The sequence below is a fragment of the Trifolium pratense genome, linkage group LG3 (assembly GCF_020283565.1).
Source record: "Trifolium pratense cultivar HEN17-A07 linkage group LG3, ARS_RC_1.1, whole genome shotgun sequence".
Taxonomy (NCBI): domain Eukaryota; kingdom Viridiplantae; phylum Streptophyta; class Magnoliopsida; order Fabales; family Fabaceae; genus Trifolium; species Trifolium pratense.
Window position 1 is genome coordinate 38,116,465 of NC_060061.1, and position 16,868 is coordinate 38,133,332.

Below are 16,868 nucleotides of genomic sequence, written 5' to 3' on the forward strand. Positions count from 1 at the left end.
GTTTTTTTTTGTGTGAATAATAGTAATATGTTTATTACTTTATTTAGAACACAGTATCTGCATTAAAATCTTTTATTTTCTTCCCACATTTTATGGTTTTTTTTTTTTTTTTGACGAATTCCCGCATTTTATGGTTATAATGCTAGAAAACGGTATTTCCATTCTCATCTTCTGTTTAAAATTATTATTTTCTTGATAGAACTTTTTATTAATATTCTTATATAATAATTTTAAATAAGAGTATATAAATAAAGAGTATATAAGTGCTCGTGAGATTAACTCAATTGATAGGGACATCGCGTTATATATGCAGGAGCCGTGATCGGAACCCTGAACATTCCACTTATCCACATTTAAGGTAAAATTTCTAGCCACTAAACTACTCGACAAAAAATAATTAAAATAAAGAGTAGTATATAAATAAACAATAATAAATTGATACAAGATGTAAAAGATTTGCACTATTAAGTAAGTTATCTGCCATTAAACAATGATGAAAATTTACCGATCGTTAGTTGGTTTAATGGTGATTGACGCTGAACTTGGTAGGGAGAACCACGGTTCGATCCCCCGCAACTGTGACCGGGAGGGAGCTGAAACCACTTGATGCTGGAACTGACCCCAAACCAGATTAAACCGGTGTTGAAAACAAAACGATGAAAATTTTACACTATAACATTGTAAAAAAAAATGAATATTTTTTTGATGAACATATAGATGAATTTATAAAAGAGTATAAAATGTTACTTTATATCCATAAAATAGTCTCTCAAAACAAAGTAAACCAAATTTTCAAATTTGTATTAAGAGAAATGCTCATATTTAGTGTTCTACTCTGTCTTAAGCAAAACAATTATGTTTGATTGAGGAATATTTTGCAAACCGAATAATTTTTTTTTGACAGAACCAAACAAAAATTTATATATCAAATATTTTGATACTTTTTCACCATCAGTATCCGACCCACTTAATCGCATAATTTGGTTCGAGAGTCAATTGCAATAATTTTTATTTTATTTTTACAATAAGCTGGGGATCGAACCCAGAACCTATAACGTACTACTCAAACCCCTCACCACTAGACCATCGTAAAACCTCTTAATAATTCTTTTTTGTTTTTTTACTTACCTCTTAATAATTCTTATACACGGTTGTATTTATTTTTTTACTGACACTCTTTGAGTTTGACGCGTATGTATATCAAATAGTAATATTTTTTGGAAAATGCTAAACAGTGTCCCCGGGGCACTAGTTAAGGATGCAAAAATAGTAATTTGGCATTGGAGTTTGTGCAGTCAACTTCTCGAAAGTTTAAAAAGTGTTATTTTCTTTTCAAATAGTAATATTTTCAAATAATTTCTAGTACTAGTACTTTTTTTTTTTTTTAAAATTATATATAGCACTAGCAGTGAGGGGGAACGGGAACGCAACGGTCGACGAGTAAAGCAACGCAGTTTTGATTTTGAGTAAACTGAGAGAGTACAGTGAGAACTCAAAAATGGTGGCGGCAGTAGCAGCAGCATCATACGAAGACACTCGCCGGAAAAGAATGGAAGAAAACAAAAAGAGAATGGAAGCTCTCAATCTTCATCAACTTTCTCAATCCCTTCACAAATCCTCTTCCCCTATTTCAAAACCATCTCCTTCCAAACCTCGCACTGTCCGCAAAGAGCTTGTTGTTGTCCGACGCTCCGGCCGTGTCGCCAACTTGCCTGCTCCCATTTACAAAGAAGTAAACTAACCCTAACTCACATTTCATCATTTCTTTCATCAATCAATTTCTCACTCTCTAACCTAATTTCATTTTTCCAACAGGTTCTTATTGATCGCGTCATACTACCTAGAAATCGAATTTCAAGGTATTTTCCTTTTCTCAATATTCTTCTATGGATTCAAATTGAACTCTTTTTTTTTTTTTGTGTGTGTAGAGGAGGTTATAATATGTACAGAGATTATTCGAAGCGAGTGTATGCTTCCGATGAAGCTAGAGAGGAAGCATTGGAAAAGGCAGAAAAGTTGCAATCCGATTTAGATTCCGATCATCCGATTTTTATTAAGTCGATGCTTCAATCTCATGTAACTGGTGGATTCTGGCTGGTAATTTCTCTTCTGCATTTTTCATATATTTTGTGTGCTTAAGTTTTTGTTGATTAAAGTTTACTTTTTTTTTTTTATTGTGCCTTTTGATTTTTTTTCCTTTCTATTCTGCATTTTTCATTGCAAATTTACACTTACAATCTATTATAAGCTTGTTCAAATTCAAATAGATGTATATTTGTGTTGTGTTAATGGGAATTTGCTTATTTTCTTAATTTTCAAAGTTGCTTATTTTCATGTCTCTTCAGTTTAAGCTATGCCTTTTCACAAAATGGGAATTTGCTTAACTGGATGCAACTTTTCATTTTGTATGTATTAATGTTGGTTTAGTTATTCTTTTTAATGCTTTTCAATGGAAGTTGATGGGGTTAGCTTGATCTCAGTCTATTAATTTAAGCTTGTACCCTTTTACTCAGTGGGAGCAATCTCTCTTTGCCATTTACTACAAATCAACCGTTACTCTTTTTTAAGTCCCTTCAATAAAAATGGGATACCTCATTAAAAATAGCAATTAAAAGGGAGAATATTAATGTTAAGGGTAAAGGGTGAATGAATGTATCTATCTAGATTATTGGAGTATCTAGATTATTGGAGAAATGAAATGAAACTTCTTGAACATTTCAATCTAGATTATTGGAGTACTATTTTATTTTAAAAATCTACACTACTCTTTCTCAAGTGAAAGAATAATAATTGGGGGGGGAAACTGATGTATGAAACATGAAGTCAGACTTAAGTCAACTTGACATTAACTATGATGTCAATAACAATGACTCCAATCACTCCATATGAGATTGTGACAGAATCTCTGTAGCACTCATGAATTACAAGACACAGAATCTCTGCAGCAAGAATTATGATGTTGTACTTGTAGTGGGATTGGTATACCTCTGATGTGCACCAGTGTGTTTTGGATCATAAAGTTTATTTCACACTTTATTTTTGTCTCATGTTCTATTAGTCCATGTCTCGTTTAAGTTAAATAGATATCAGTTTTGACACATTTAGTCCATGTTCATGTTCTATTAGCCCAGAGCCTTGTACAAATAAATTAAATTATACCTTTCAACTCAATAAACAACTAACTTTCAAATTCAATTATACTGTATCATTGCTTACAGCCACAATTTATAATTTGGTAATCATTTTGGCAATCCTTGACAACAGGGCCTTCCAACACATTTCTGCAGGACACACCTTCCAACACGGGACGAAGCGATGACTTTAATTGATGAGGATGGGGAGGAGTCTCCAACCACATATTTGGCTCATAAAAGAGGACTTAGCGCTGGGTGGAGAGGTTTTGCTATTGCTCATAACCTTGTTGATGGAGACGCTTTAATTTTTGAGTTAGTTAATCGCACTACATTCAAGGTGATGATATTTTGATTATTTTCTGATTCATACCTTGTTTAATAAAATGGTCTTCATGAGACCATTCATGAGTGTTAATAAATAAAATAAGAAAAAGAAGATGAGTGTTATATGCATGTGGTTAATAATGGAGTTCTTTACACCCTTTTTAATATTCTAATATTATCATTTTTCAGTCCATGTGCAATGTGCTAATACTAATATCATTATAGTTATTTCACATGTTGTGGAGGGCTGTTTTTAAAAAGTTTAAACTGAATACATATTTAAAAATATTTTTCTTTTCCTTTTCAAAATGAATGTATGGAATGTTGTAATTTTGAGAAACTTTGAAATAGAAAAGACTTCGGCAAGTATTTTTAGGACATTTAATGGCAAGACCCTATAGTTATAGTGATTTAATCATCTTTGTTAACAGTTCCCTTTCGATCTAATTTTAGCATTTGTTGCACATTTCCTGTTAAATATAATTGATGAAAAAATTTAAAATGCTAATGAAATTAAACTATGCTTTCTGAAACTTGAATTTCATATATATAGTTAGTGATCTCACTATTCCACATATGTTAATTATTGAATGTTGCTAAAATTTTCTTTCAGGTGTACATTATTAGAGTGAATGATCCTTCGGAGGGTAAACAGCTCGAATGAACTGCAGTTAGAGATTGGAGACAGTAAAATTAATCTAGGTATTATTTTCTCTGTATACATTGCATCTTGAGTAATGACTAATGAGTATACTGTCTATATAGTCATTTTTCCCTATTATATGCTTTGGAGTATGACAACTTGTGTTACTTCTGCATCTTGATCTCACTGTTGTATGGTCAACTATAATTTTGTTATTCCTGGACAGTGGCTCCATGGAATGCTGGTTTTAGACTAAAGTTTTTTTTTTTTGGTCAAGTAGTCTAGTAGTAGAATTTCACCTTTAAGGTGAATAAGTAGGATTACCAGGATTTGGACTCTGGTCCCTGGATATTATATGCAATGTTTCTACGAACTATTAAGCAATAAACCTGTAACGTATATAAACACATGTATCTGTTTTGGGGCCAAAACAAAAGCCTTTTTAATCCATATAGTTTTTCAAGTACATTTATTTTTTAAATATTACAGTAGTGAATGAATTTTAGTTATTATTATTATTATTATTTTGAAATCATTGAGTTTCTTGGTTGCTTCCTAGGCTTAGTGTTAGGTTAGACACACTAAAGAAGGGCATGGCTTCATTCCAACTTTCCTATTGAATTCTGTTTTGTTCCTCTGTGGTTGCAAAAAAAATAAAATCATATGAACATGCGTATTCTTGAAGAGACATGTGGGTATTATGTGTGGGGTTTTAAATTCATATTTTGGTTCCATTTTGTCATTTTCTATGTTTCTTATTTGCATCTTGAAGTTGTGAAACGTTGCTTTATGTTTTGGTTTCAATTTAATTCCAATTTCTTCTGGGATACTGCCAAAGTAGCATGCATGAGATTGCAACATTTATTTAGTGGTCTCATAAATGCATTTTTCTTGTTTTGCAGGTTCTAAATTCTAATATGCTGGTCTTGGATTCAGTTTTTTGGTGTTGTAGTTTGGTTTACTTATGATGTCTCTAACTTATGTTTTTCTGTCTCCTATTTTGAGGTCCTACATGTGAAGTTAACTCTTCTGCATATGTATAAATGAATGAATCAAACCCTTGTAATCTTAAATATTTATGAATCAGTGTTTGAATGGTAAATATAGTTTTGTTGACTTCAAAAATTATCTAGCTGGCCTTGCCCCAGTTTCTGGCTAAACCATGAGCACATATATACATACCACACAAATGAAGAAATCAGCATGTAGCACATGGGGTCCATAGGCTAATATTAACACGTCACAATCATGTGCTTTCTAATCCAATTGAAATTCATAAGTTGGGTAAGATATAAGATATATGATATAATCAATTAATGAATTATGCACTTTTTTGATAAGATCACTAGCAAACAATTTTACATCCCTTAATTGGAAATGAAAGTTAGTCAAGTTACTACTGATACTTTCTTGGACGACAAGTATAAATCAAACTGTTACATTTATAGGAAAATCATGCATTATTGAATATGGCCAAGATGCTCAAAATAATATACATGTGATGGGGGTTCCGTGAATAACTGCGATAGACTACGCGTATTTGAAATTTGATAAAATTAGATTAGATAGCAACACTTAGTTGTAAACGTCAAGTGTGTTGTCTACAGCTTTCAAAAGCATGCATCTCTTGCGTTTAGATCGTAGCAGCCACTCATTTCTAATAGCTAGTTAGTAGTTATGCACAATAAGCCATAAAATGTTGGCCAATATTTTTATATATTGTTTTATTTTAACAACAAAATACAGACACACTGTATGACACTATAACGCTGCCTTCTGGGAGCACTGAATTGCTGCTTATAGGGACGACATCCATCATCCGCAGTAGACACCACTCCACTCACACTTGAAATCCAACAATCTTCCTGCAATGGGGTAAATGCTCCGGATCACAAGAGAGGAAGATATTACATCTCCACCCAAAACCTTAAGACATCATGTTAATAAGCAAGGTTATCAAAACCGGACCGGACCGGCCGGTCAGACCGGTCGGACCGTGAACCGGTCATAAAAACGGTTCGGTTTTGAGCAAAAAACAGATAGGAAACCGACCGGCAAAAAACCGCTTGAACTGGGGTCGAACCGGGTCGAACCGGTGAACCAGCCAGGCGGTTCAAGCGGTTTTGTAGATTTTTTATTTTTTAAAAAAAAAAATAAGGCAAAACGACGTCATTTTAACTTTTTTTTTTTAAAAAACAAATCAACGACGTCGTAGGAATAGGAAAGATTTTTGTTTTTCATCTATTTTTCATTTGGTTTGAATTATAAATTTTATTTTATTTTGACTTGTGATATTTTATCTTTTTAATGTGTGAAATTATGAAATATTGAGCAATTATTCATATATTTTTATTTATATATTAATTAAAATATATATTTAATTAAAAACGGTTCGACCCCGATTGAACCCGGTCCGACCAATTAAACCTTGAACCGGTGAGCTCGCCGGTTCGATGACCGATCCGGTTCTGACAACCTTGTTAATAAGTCACATCTCTTATAGATCTAACATTCTTTTCATACATAGTGAAATTATAACGTATTTTCAATCAAATTATAACTTATATACAAATATCAATATGTGAAAATTATACTTATTTAATATAATAAGAAATAAAAAATAATTTGGAGGGTGATTTCAGATCAAGTTTGATAAACTAAGAAGAAGAAAAAAAATGGTGATGACTAGAGTTAGACTTAAAAAGGACAGAAAAAGAGAGAAATAATCTTTGTCTTCTAAATATCTTCACACCAATTAAAAAAATAATAATATCTTCACATCATTGTTTTTTAAACAATCAAAGTTAATATGTTATTGTTAATTGATAGTTTTTGTTAGAGATAAATATTAAATCTGAGATCACTTTACACCTTAATTCTTCCACCCCAACCACTAAACCAACCTTATAACTCTCTCATCACATCTTTTAACTTTAGCAAAATTGTACATACTGACATACATAGACTAAAGAGAGAAACTACAAGCACTAATTTGTTTAATTTAAATTTTTGCTTTAATTTATTTTTCATTGCTGTTCCTTTGACAATGGTGTGGTGTGGAGTGTGGACACCCTCATATGAAAACGGCACGGCAGTCGTTTGTCTTGGGCAAAATAATTCAGTGGCACCGATGATTGCGGGTAGTCCAAATCAACTAGGTTTTGGTTAAAAATTAAAATTATAAGAGCATCTTCAATGTAATACTCCGTACCACTTTTGGGTATTATACATTACTAACAAGGGATCTCTATAATGTCATGTAATATTTATGCAACTCATGCATATTTTGCTTCATACATTAATAACTAGTGGTCCCTTTTTATATTTATGTTTTTAACTTAAGTATCGTAAGTACCATATCATCAATTTTTATATCCTCTATGTCACGTCATGGAACTTCAATGATAAAAATAAATAAGGTACAGATCATTAGCCTATAAAATTCTCTATGATACTCTTATTGAAGATCTCTAAATTTCAGTTCAGTAATTAATAAACTTTCAATAAAGTTATGAAAATGCTAAACAAATGTCCTGGTTACAGTTTAACATGACCCTAAAGTATTCCGATTGTTAGTTACCACCAAATCAATGAAGCTACTACCATGCATTACTCCTGTGAGTTTTATAGAATGATATTTCGTCGCTGATTTTTTTATTTTCATAGGAGAAACTATAATATTGTAAGTGGGTAACAAAAAATGGTTCAAGTACCGTATTTAACTAGGGTAACAAAAAATGAGAGAAATACTTCAATAGGCATAAACTCAAACAACACACACCCACTAGAAATAAAATAAATAAAGCAAAAATGGTTAAAAAAAATAAAAATTGATGTGACAATTTTAGTTTTTCTTTAATTTTTTTAATTTGTGTGTTTGCACCTATATTTTGTGCTCAAATGCTTGTGACCAAACAAGTCTTCCTTAAAAAAAAATGGTTCAAGGTACAATCTTAAAAAATGTAAGCAAAATTCATCTTAAAATAATTTATTTTTTATTGAATTGACACTTTTTTTTTAACGAAAGAGTATATAATAAAGATTGGGTATGCTAAACGGTGCTCATGGGGCACTGATTTAGCATACTAAAAAAGGAAATAAATGATAAAATTAATGATGAAAGAGAATAACTTTTCACATCATTAAAACATTGAATGCACAATTTACGAGATAAAACTTCTATATTTGTATCCTTAACTAATGTCCCTCGAGTCACTGTTTACCATTTTCCATAAAGATTTTGTCTTAGAAGGCTGAGAAGATGATGATTCAATCAACTTGGGTGGATAAGGCATATAACAAAAGGAAAATGTATTATTTTTTTTTGAAGGATAAGGAAAATGTACTTGTAGTAGGGTCCAATTGAGAGAAATTGATTGTCTGATTGTGGGCAAGTCTTAGCTAGCACAATTAATTAGGCACAAATTTTAGGCACACTCACACAAATTAAAAAAATAAAAAAAATAAATTTGTCACATCAATTTATATCATTTTAATTACTTTATCTTTAATTGTTTTTACTTAATGTGAGTGTGCCTAACACTACTTATTTGTATTTGTGCCTATACAAGTATTTTCCGAATTTAGATACCCCAATGATGTTACCATGGTAGTTTTACATAGACTAGAGAGAAGGTCTTCATTCTTTCAGCTTTTTCAAGCAACTAAAAAAAAATTCACTGTTTATTCAAGTACCAAAATCCAAAATTAAACGATGGTGTGAAAATATGAAAAAATGAAAACAATAACAACCCTGTAGAAAAAAAAACATTGATATTAACCGGGCCCTACAATCACTGAGCTACAAAACGATGCGTTTTGGCCATGTCATTCAATTTCACTGTCTCTTTTTATTTACGTTTTTTGGGGCAAACGAAAAAAAATGAATGGTTCTTCCTTTCTTTCATTGATTCATTCATTTCTTCTTCATTCTCTCTCTTTCTCTCGAAGAATGCAAGTTTTGCAGAACGCAGCGATCCGCGTTTTTTGACAACTGCATTTCAACATATCTCAATATTTTCGCGCTTAATCGCTACTCTCTTTTTCTTCCATTTTCAAGTAATTTTTTCTTTCCTTTCTCTTTCTTTACAATTTCCAACCAACTTTTCCTTCATTCTAACTAACTAACTAACTAACTAACTCATTAACAATTTAACATTGCGATTTCTTTTTCATTGTGATGTGTTGTTATTGTTAATGTTTATGATTTGTTTTCTAATTTTAGATTCTGTTGTAACAGACAAAACGATTTGTGCTATGTGGAGGATTCATTAAATTGAAGAAGCGCGTGTTGTTGTTGTTGTTGTTATTGTGTTTGGTTTAGGTTGTTGGTTGCATATAATTATTTGGAGAAATTGAGGTTTGATTAGAAGGAACAAAACAATGTCTGGTCGGAATGAACATGTTCCCCTTTCGGTTCTATTGAAACGTGAATTGGCGAATGAGAAAATGGACAAATCTGATATGGTTGTTGTGTATAGCCAAGCTAGTGAGAATAAGAAAGGAGAGGATTTTACATTGTTGAAGAATGAATGTCAAAGAGTTGTGGCTGATGGGGTCTCTACATATTCTGTTTTTGGGGTATGTTTCTTTCTAACTAAACCCCCATCAAATCATGTTTTTTTGCTTTTTTAATTGTAGTAATTTGATTCATTGGAATTATTAAACAGATATTTATGTATGTGATTAGGAAGGATCAAAAGTCAATGTGTGTTTTATGTCTTATTATATGTATGATTTTGGCATGGTATGGTATGATATGATGATTGAGAAAAGTAAATGATTGATTGGGTGAAAGCAACTTAATTATGCTGACATGTTTGGATTGACTGTGAATTTGGTGAATCGACGGTTGCACCGTGATTTTGTTGAAGCTCCAAAGGTTACTTTTTGTCAAAATTAGGGTGGTGATTCTGTCAAATTCATCGTCAATCCAAACAAGTATTGAGTTACGGATGAACTATTATGTTTGGATTTGCGATGATTTTGGAAAAATTACGGCGAGCCAGTGTGGTTTTGCAAAAGCTAACACTTTGGAGCTTTAACAAAACTACGATGTTGCTATGACTTTATTAAACCTACTGTGATTCCAAAGATACGCTAAACAGTTTAGCAAATTGAATATCATACTTCTATTTGCACGGAGGAATATATTGCGGGCTTATTTGCTCAGTGTCAAGCACCTCCCCACCCCACCCTCTACAAGCAATGGTTTTGTTTTCTGATAGCTTTCTGTTTGTGTGCATTTGAAAGCAACTGAACCATGTTTTCATCCTAATTCACTTTTATCATTTTGAATATCAAGAATAGTGGCCTTTTTATACGGTGAATGCATATGTTATGACTCAGTAATACCATGTTTTTCTTTACTTGGTTTCTGTTTCTTTTCTTTTCTTGTTGCATTGGCATTTTCTGATGCAGAAAATTTACAGCTATTTGATGGACACAATGGATCTGCTGCTGCAATTTATGCCAAGGAGAATCTTCTGAACAATGTTTTAAGTGCCATTCCTACAGATCTCAACAGAGATGAGTGGATAAAAGCGTTGCCAAGGGCTTTGGTTGCTGGCTTTGTAAAAACTGATAAAGATTTTCAACAGAAAGGTATGGCTAATTACGTCATGTTCCTTCTTGCCTCCATTAAAAGTTTGTTTATGTGGCAAGTTCATAAACTCCTCATGGAATCTTTGTATGAATAACGTAATAAATTATATTATCAAAGTAGCGACAATATTCCCAATTCTCAGAGTAAAAAAGTTTAAGAATAATGGGATAAAAAAACAGGTTGATGCATAACGAACATATTGGCAGTATTTTAACCTCGATAATATTTTTCTAACCTCTGTTGGTACACTGCTACTAATGAATATTAATAAGCTTATACAACTGAGTCATGACTGATAATTCCTGTACCTCTGAACTCATGATTTTTCTTAAGGTGTATGTTGATATTCATATATTATCTTCATTTGTGCAGCACAATCATCAGGAACAACTGTAACCCTTGTGATTCTAGAAGGATGGGTTATAACAGTTGCCTCAGTTGGTGATTCCCGGTGCATACTTGAACCTTCTGAAGGTGGGCTTCATTACTTGTCAGCAGATCATCGACTAGACACTAATGAAGAGGAGTAAGTTTTTACTGGAATGTTATTGTGAACAACTGTCTGGAATTGCTCCATTGCAGTAAAGTCTCATTCTTTCGTTTTATTTCATCAGGAGGGTGCGCATCACTTCTTGTGGGGGTGAAGTTGGTCGGTTAAATACAGGCGGAGGTGCCGAGGTAAATTTCAACTAAACTGTTATCCACTTTGATCCCTGATGATATTGATTTCCTAAACAGACTTCAGGACTCGTCCCCCAAGGAAAAAACAACAAAAACCCACTACGACTTATAAAACAAAGCAATGTCTTGTAGAATGGCCTTGATGCCTCTACTAAAACTATTTTTTTTTTTAATTTCTTATGTATACAATGCTTTAACAGATAAACTACATAACCAAAGGTTTCAAAAGTAAATTATGTCAACCATATCATGAAGAATCAAGAGGCATGATAATTGATGCTAGTCATAGGATCATGTCTTTCACTTAAAAGTGCTCATTACATGGGTCTTGGCCATTAAATTTTATAATCGTTTAAGAGAATTGTTTACGCTTTTGATGTTTGTGTTGGCTATATTTGATAATATTTATAGTATCTCCTGTTGTGTTTCATAATGTTATCAGGAGAAATTTGTATGTGTCAAATATATATGCCTGACTAGGTAAATGAATTGTATAGGTTGGTCCACTGAGATGTTGGCCTGGTGGCTTGTGTCTCTCTCGATCCATCGGTGATATGGATGTTGGCGAATTTATTGTCCCTGTACCACACGTAAAGCAAGTGAAGGTTGGTCAAAGCTATCCCTTGTACATACAGCAATATTGGGCTTATGCTGTTTCTTAATTTTACGTTACTGTATATAATTCCCATAGGTACTTATGTCTAGTTTTATATTGTTTTCGATCTCTGTATCACAGGCACAGATAGCTTTTTTACACACGATTTTTCTACCATCTTAAAACGAGCAACTGAATTTTCATAAGATTAACTAATGCCTTTTACAAATCAAAATGAACATTTGTTGTTTTATTGCTGCAAGTCCTTTTGTTTTTTGAAAATACTAATGAGTGCCCTTGAACACTACTCCCTCCGTTCCTTTTTACTTGTCGTTTTAGAAAAAAAACAATAAATTAAGAAAGTGTATTTTTGCACCTTATCGTCCTATTATACCCTTATTTTAATTCACCAATATTTTTTTTTTGCCCACACTTTCTATTTCCAATAAATTTAATATATTATGTACCAAAAAAAATTAATATGTTATGTACCAATTTTTTTTTTTAAAAAAAAAACTTTAGTTTTTCAAATATATATTAAATCTTTTACGATTTCAACAACTACTCCTAAATATTTGGAGTTTACACGAGGGTATAATAGACAAAATATAACCTTAAAATATCAAAACGACAAGTAATTTGGAACAAATATTTTTTTCTAAAACGACAAGTAAAAAGGAACAGAGGGAGTAATTGACGAAACAATAATGGAAGAATTTTAATGTAAAGCGAAGTAGTTATGTAAAGTCATTTAATACTTGCCTTCATGAGTCATTGATAGGATATACTAAATGCTTTTTAACCATTTTCCTTTGGGGAATTCACAAGACCTTTTGTCTTAATCGTTCTAATGCCTTGTTTTCCCCTTTCTTTCGGTTTATATAGCTTTCCACTTCTGGAGGAAGGCTTGTCATTAGTAGTGATGGGGTCTGGGATGCTCTAACTGCAGAAATGGTCCTTGATTGTTGTCGTGGCATGTCAGCAGAGGCTGCAGCACCACATATTGTAAAAGTACGCTCAGCAGACATCTTTTGAATGTTTTGGTTTCACCTTGTCACTTTGTGTGTTAACTGATTTCTACCGTTCATTCCTGTCCTTTTCTGTCTTCAGGAATCTTTGCATGCAAAGGGACTTAGAGATGACACAACCTGCATTGTTGTCGATATTTTACCCCAGGAGAAGCCACCTACTTCTGTACCATCACAAAAGAGACCGGTAAAAGGAATGTTGAAGGCCATTTTTCGCAAAAAGTCCTCTGAGCCATCTTCATATATTGTAAGAGAATACGTTGAGCCCGATATGGTACGGGAACTATTTGAGGAAGGATCTGCTATGCTTTCAGAGAGGTTTGGTTTGTTGTTAGTGTTGTTAATTTTTGCAGCTTGTTCTTTAGTTTTCACTCTTTACATTAAAACATCTTTGTCTGAGCTGCAGGTTTGAAACAAAATATCCACTTTGCAACATGTTCAAGATGTTCGTGTGTGCGGTGTGTCAAGTAGAGATTAAACCTGGGGAGGGTATTTCAGTACATGAGGATGCCCCTAACCAAGGGAAACCACGCCCCTGGGATGGACCTTTCCTTTGCTCAAGTTGCCAAGAGAAGAAACAAGCCATGGAAGGGAGACGAACATCAGGTGTGGGTGGCCAAGAGACGAAACAAGCCAAGGAGGGGAGACAAACATCAGGTGTGGGTGGCCAAGAGACGAAACAAGCCATGGAAGGGAGACAAACATCAGGTGTGGGTTGCCAAGAGACAAAACAAGCCAAGGAAGGGAGACAAACATCAGGTGTGGGTGGCCAAGATATGAAACAAGCCATGAAAGGGAGACAAACATCAGGTGTGAGTGGCCAAGAGACAAAACAAGCCAAGGAAGGGAGACAAACATTAGGTGTGGGTGGCCAAGAGACGAAACAAGCCAAGGAGGGGAGACAAACATCAGGTGTGGGTGGCCAAGAGACGAAACAAGCCATGGAAGGGAGACGAACATCAGGTGTGGGTGGCCAAGAGACGAAACAAGCCAAGGAGGGGAGACAAACATCAGGTGTGGGTGGCCAAGAGACGAAACAAGCCATGGAAGGGAGACGAACATCAGGTGTGGGTTGCCAAGAGACAAAACAAGCCAAGGAAGGGAGACAAACATCAGGTGTGGGTGGCCAAGAGATGAAACAAGCCATGGAAGGGAGACAAACATCGGGTGTGGGTTGCCAAGAGACAAAACAAGCGAAGGAAGAGAGACAAACATCAGGCGTGGGTTGCCAAGAGACGAAACAAGCCATGGAAGGGAGACAAACATCAAACGTAGGTTGCCAAGAGACAAAACAAGCAAAGGAAGGGAGACAAACATCAGGTGTGGGTGGCCAAGAGATAAAACTAGCTAAGGAAGGGAGACAAACATCAGGTGTGGGTGGCCAAGAAATGAAACAAGCCAAGGAAGGGAGACAAACATCAGGTGTGGGTTGCCAAGAGACAAAACAAGCCAAGGAAGGGAAACAAACATCAGGTGGGGGTTGCCAAGAGACAAAACAAGCCAAGGAAGGGAGACAAACATCAGGCGTGGGTTGCCAAGAGACGAAACAAGCCAAGGAAGGGAAACAAACATCAGGTGGGGGTTGCCAAGAGACAAAACAAGCCAAGGATGGGAGACAAACATCAGGCGTGGGTTGCCAAGAGACGAAACAAGCCACGGAAGGGAGACGAACATCAGGCGTGGGTTGCCAAGAGACAAAACAAGCCAAGGAAGGGAGACAAACATCAGGCGTGGGTGGCCAAGAGACAAAACAAGCCAAGGAAGAGAGACAAACATCAGGCGTGGGTGGCCAAGAGATGACACAAGCCAAGGAAGGGAGACAAACATCAGGTGTGGGTGGCCAAGAGACAAAACAAACCAAGGAAGGGAGACAAACATCAGGTGTAGGTTGCCGAGAGACGAAACAAGCCATGGAAGGGAGACAAACATCAGGTGTGGGTTGCCAAGAGACGAAACAAGCCAAGGAAGGAAGACAAACATCAGGTATGTGATAACTCTTTCTCATTTATATCCATTGATGCCTTGAGTTATATGTGTATTTATAATCTAATTCCCTCCTTTAATCTATTGTTTTCAGATAGACATAGCGGTCGAAGTGACTAATGAATTATTATGTACATATGCATTTTGAGAGTGATAAAGTGTTCAATATAGCGAAGGTCAAACTTCCAAACAACCGTGACTCCCTTATTACGTCGGGGGTTTCTCAGAATATGGATTCATTTTGAAATCTCCTCAGACTGTTCATATGGATTTTCGTGTTTTTCAATGCATCAGAGACAGGAGACTAACAATGGCAGCCTGTTAGAGGATTTCTGTGACTTGGAAGAGTGGGATATTAACCACCCAAGAGTGGCAAAAGGTTATGTTAAAAGATGGAATACACAATAGTATGTCGAAGGTGATTCATTATTTTTCTTATATTCCTTTTCTGTTTCTGAATTTAGATCCTTTCATTTGTATATGGGTCTTTTCGAATCACGAAATGGATCTTAATTGGAAGTACCCTTGTATTACACGAATGGTTGAGCCTTCTGAATGATTTGTTCTTATAGCATTCGATATTGTTAGTTCCTACCAAATGAATATTAACATCTTGTAATAGAAATGATGAAAAAATGCGTAGAATTAGTGAATGTTTCTTACAGCCCAGTTCGTTTTTTTTTTATAATTTTTTTTATCTGTTAGATGCAAAGTCAAGATCAATACTGCCATGTTTTTTCTACAAGAGTGCCACTAGCGCATGCAACACTAACAACACTGTTTTTTGGCTGCAATTTGTTTCTTAAATTAGTCCTTTATATTACATTCTATTTGGACCATTACTGAGTTATGTTAAATTATGTCTGTTGTGTTGTCTGTCCTTAAGTTTGACTATTTTCCTGGATTACTGTCATGAAGCAGTATGATGTAGTCCCAACAACATGGTTAAGTTGAATGTCTTTGCAAATGGAGGAAGTTAATGACCAATTCAATAAAAGGGGTCATAAACTTAAAAGGATCTAAGTGTAATTTTATTTATTGATATCTTAATAGTCACAGGCTCCACACTAGATAGCTCATTTTCTTCTTTTCCTCTAATAAATCCAAAACATGAGTCAAATATACTAAGAAGAGATACAAACAACACAGTACATGTTAATTTTAAATTTTTTAAATCTAACATTTTTTGTGAGGTTACAACCACATTTAGAAGAGTTAAAACATGTTTTGGAATCATGGAATGTCATCTTCTCCGGACTTGAGATTTGGATGGTAAAATTGTTTTAAGTCGTTAATTTCGAACCGTTGAAGGGTGAACTCGTTGAGAGGGAGTGATACCTGCACTCATCCTGACAATCAAGTCGGTAGGCGTTGAATCTAAGAGGTATTAGGATTTAGATGTCTGGCCTAGCTAGAGCATGAGTTAGACTTTATAAATGGAGAATTAGGGTTTTAGGGACCTAAAACCTTCTATGGGTACAAATATAGGCTGGTTTCTTGGATGATGTGATCCAACGGTCCATGTGTCCAAGTAGCTCATCATTATACAACTTTACGGTATATTAGTTTAATTTCTAAAATATACTATTCCGTCTCAAAATACAAGACTTTATTGGTAAAAGCACAAGAATTAAGAAAAATAATTTTTGCATTAAATTTGTCAATATTGTGCATTCTCTTTCTAAAATTACCTTTCACTTTTTAAGGGATATTTTTGTAAAAATTTAATTAATGCACCTTAAATTTTAAAAATATTTTATAAAAGGGACAGCAAAATTTGTAAAAATGAGTTTTATATATTGAAATGGAGGTAGTAGTAAAATATAATTATAGATGCATGCATTAAAGAAATTTAAATTGACAATATGTATGAATT

The 16,868-nt window shown here is 34.2% G+C and overlaps 2 protein-coding genes across 5 annotated transcripts; both read left to right on the forward strand.

Moving 5' to 3' along the window:
* Positions 1–1,399: 1,399 nt before the first annotated feature.
* LOC123916381 (B3 domain-containing protein At3g19184-like) lies at positions 1,400–5,187 on the forward strand. Its single transcript, XM_045967831.1, has 6 exons — positions 1,400–1,732; positions 1,816–1,859; positions 1,929–2,097; positions 3,265–3,471; positions 4,072–4,160; positions 5,004–5,187. Exons 1-5 carry the CDS (start codon positions 1,499–1,501, stop codon positions 4,120–4,122), a joined length of 705 nt encoding a protein of 234 aa, XP_045823787.1. The 5' UTR covers positions 1,400–1,498; the 3' UTR covers positions 4,123–4,160; positions 5,004–5,187.
* Positions 5,188–8,934: 3,747 nt separating this feature from the next.
* On the forward strand, positions 8,935–15,656 carry LOC123914399 (probable protein phosphatase 2C 12). 4 transcript variants are annotated; one of them, XM_045965534.1, is made up of 11 exons: positions 8,996–9,159; positions 9,341–9,681; positions 10,533–10,704; positions 11,078–11,231; positions 11,320–11,383; positions 11,884–11,991; positions 12,867–12,992; positions 13,092–13,327; positions 13,416–13,621; positions 13,979–14,992; positions 15,087–15,656. In XM_045965534.1, exons 2-11 carry the CDS (start codon positions 9,484–9,486, stop codon positions 15,110–15,112), a joined length of 2,304 nt encoding a protein of 767 aa, XP_045821490.1. In that variant the 5' UTR covers positions 8,996–9,159; positions 9,341–9,483; the 3' UTR covers positions 15,113–15,656. The 4 variants fall into 4 exon arrangements, with proteins under 4 accessions (XP_045821487.1, XP_045821490.1, XP_045821488.1 ...); XM_045965531.1 differs by having other exon boundaries at positions 8,935–9,159; positions 13,416–14,992; XM_045965532.1 differs by having other exon boundaries at positions 13,416–14,941.
* The last annotated feature ends 1,212 nt before the right edge of the window (positions 15,657–16,868 follow it).

Excerpts from the sequence above, each read along its gene's own strand:
- LOC123916381 (XM_045967831.1), top strand. The coding sequence starts at position 1,499 with ATGGTGGCGGCAGTAGCAGCAGCATCATACGAAGACACTCGCCGGAAA. Across the intron at positions 1,860-1,928 it reads CCTAGAAATCGAATTTCAAG|AGGAGGTTATAATATGTACA; the intron begins GTATTTTCCTTT and ends TTGTGTGTGTAG. Across the intron at positions 3,472-4,071 it reads TTAATCGCACTACATTCAAG|GTGTACATTATTAGAGTGAA; the intron begins GTGATGATATTT and ends ATTTTCTTTCAG.
- LOC123914399 (XM_045965531.1), top strand. The coding sequence starts at position 9,484 with ATGTCTGGTCGGAATGAACATGTTCCCCTTTCGGTTCTATTGAAACGT. Across the intron at positions 10,705-11,077 it reads TAAAGATTTTCAACAGAAAG|CACAATCATCAGGAACAACT; the intron begins GTATGGCTAATT and ends TCATTTGTGCAG. Across the intron at positions 14,993-15,086 it reads GGAAGGAAGACAAACATCAG|ATAGACATAGCGGTCGAAGT; the intron begins GTATGTGATAAC and ends TATTGTTTTCAG.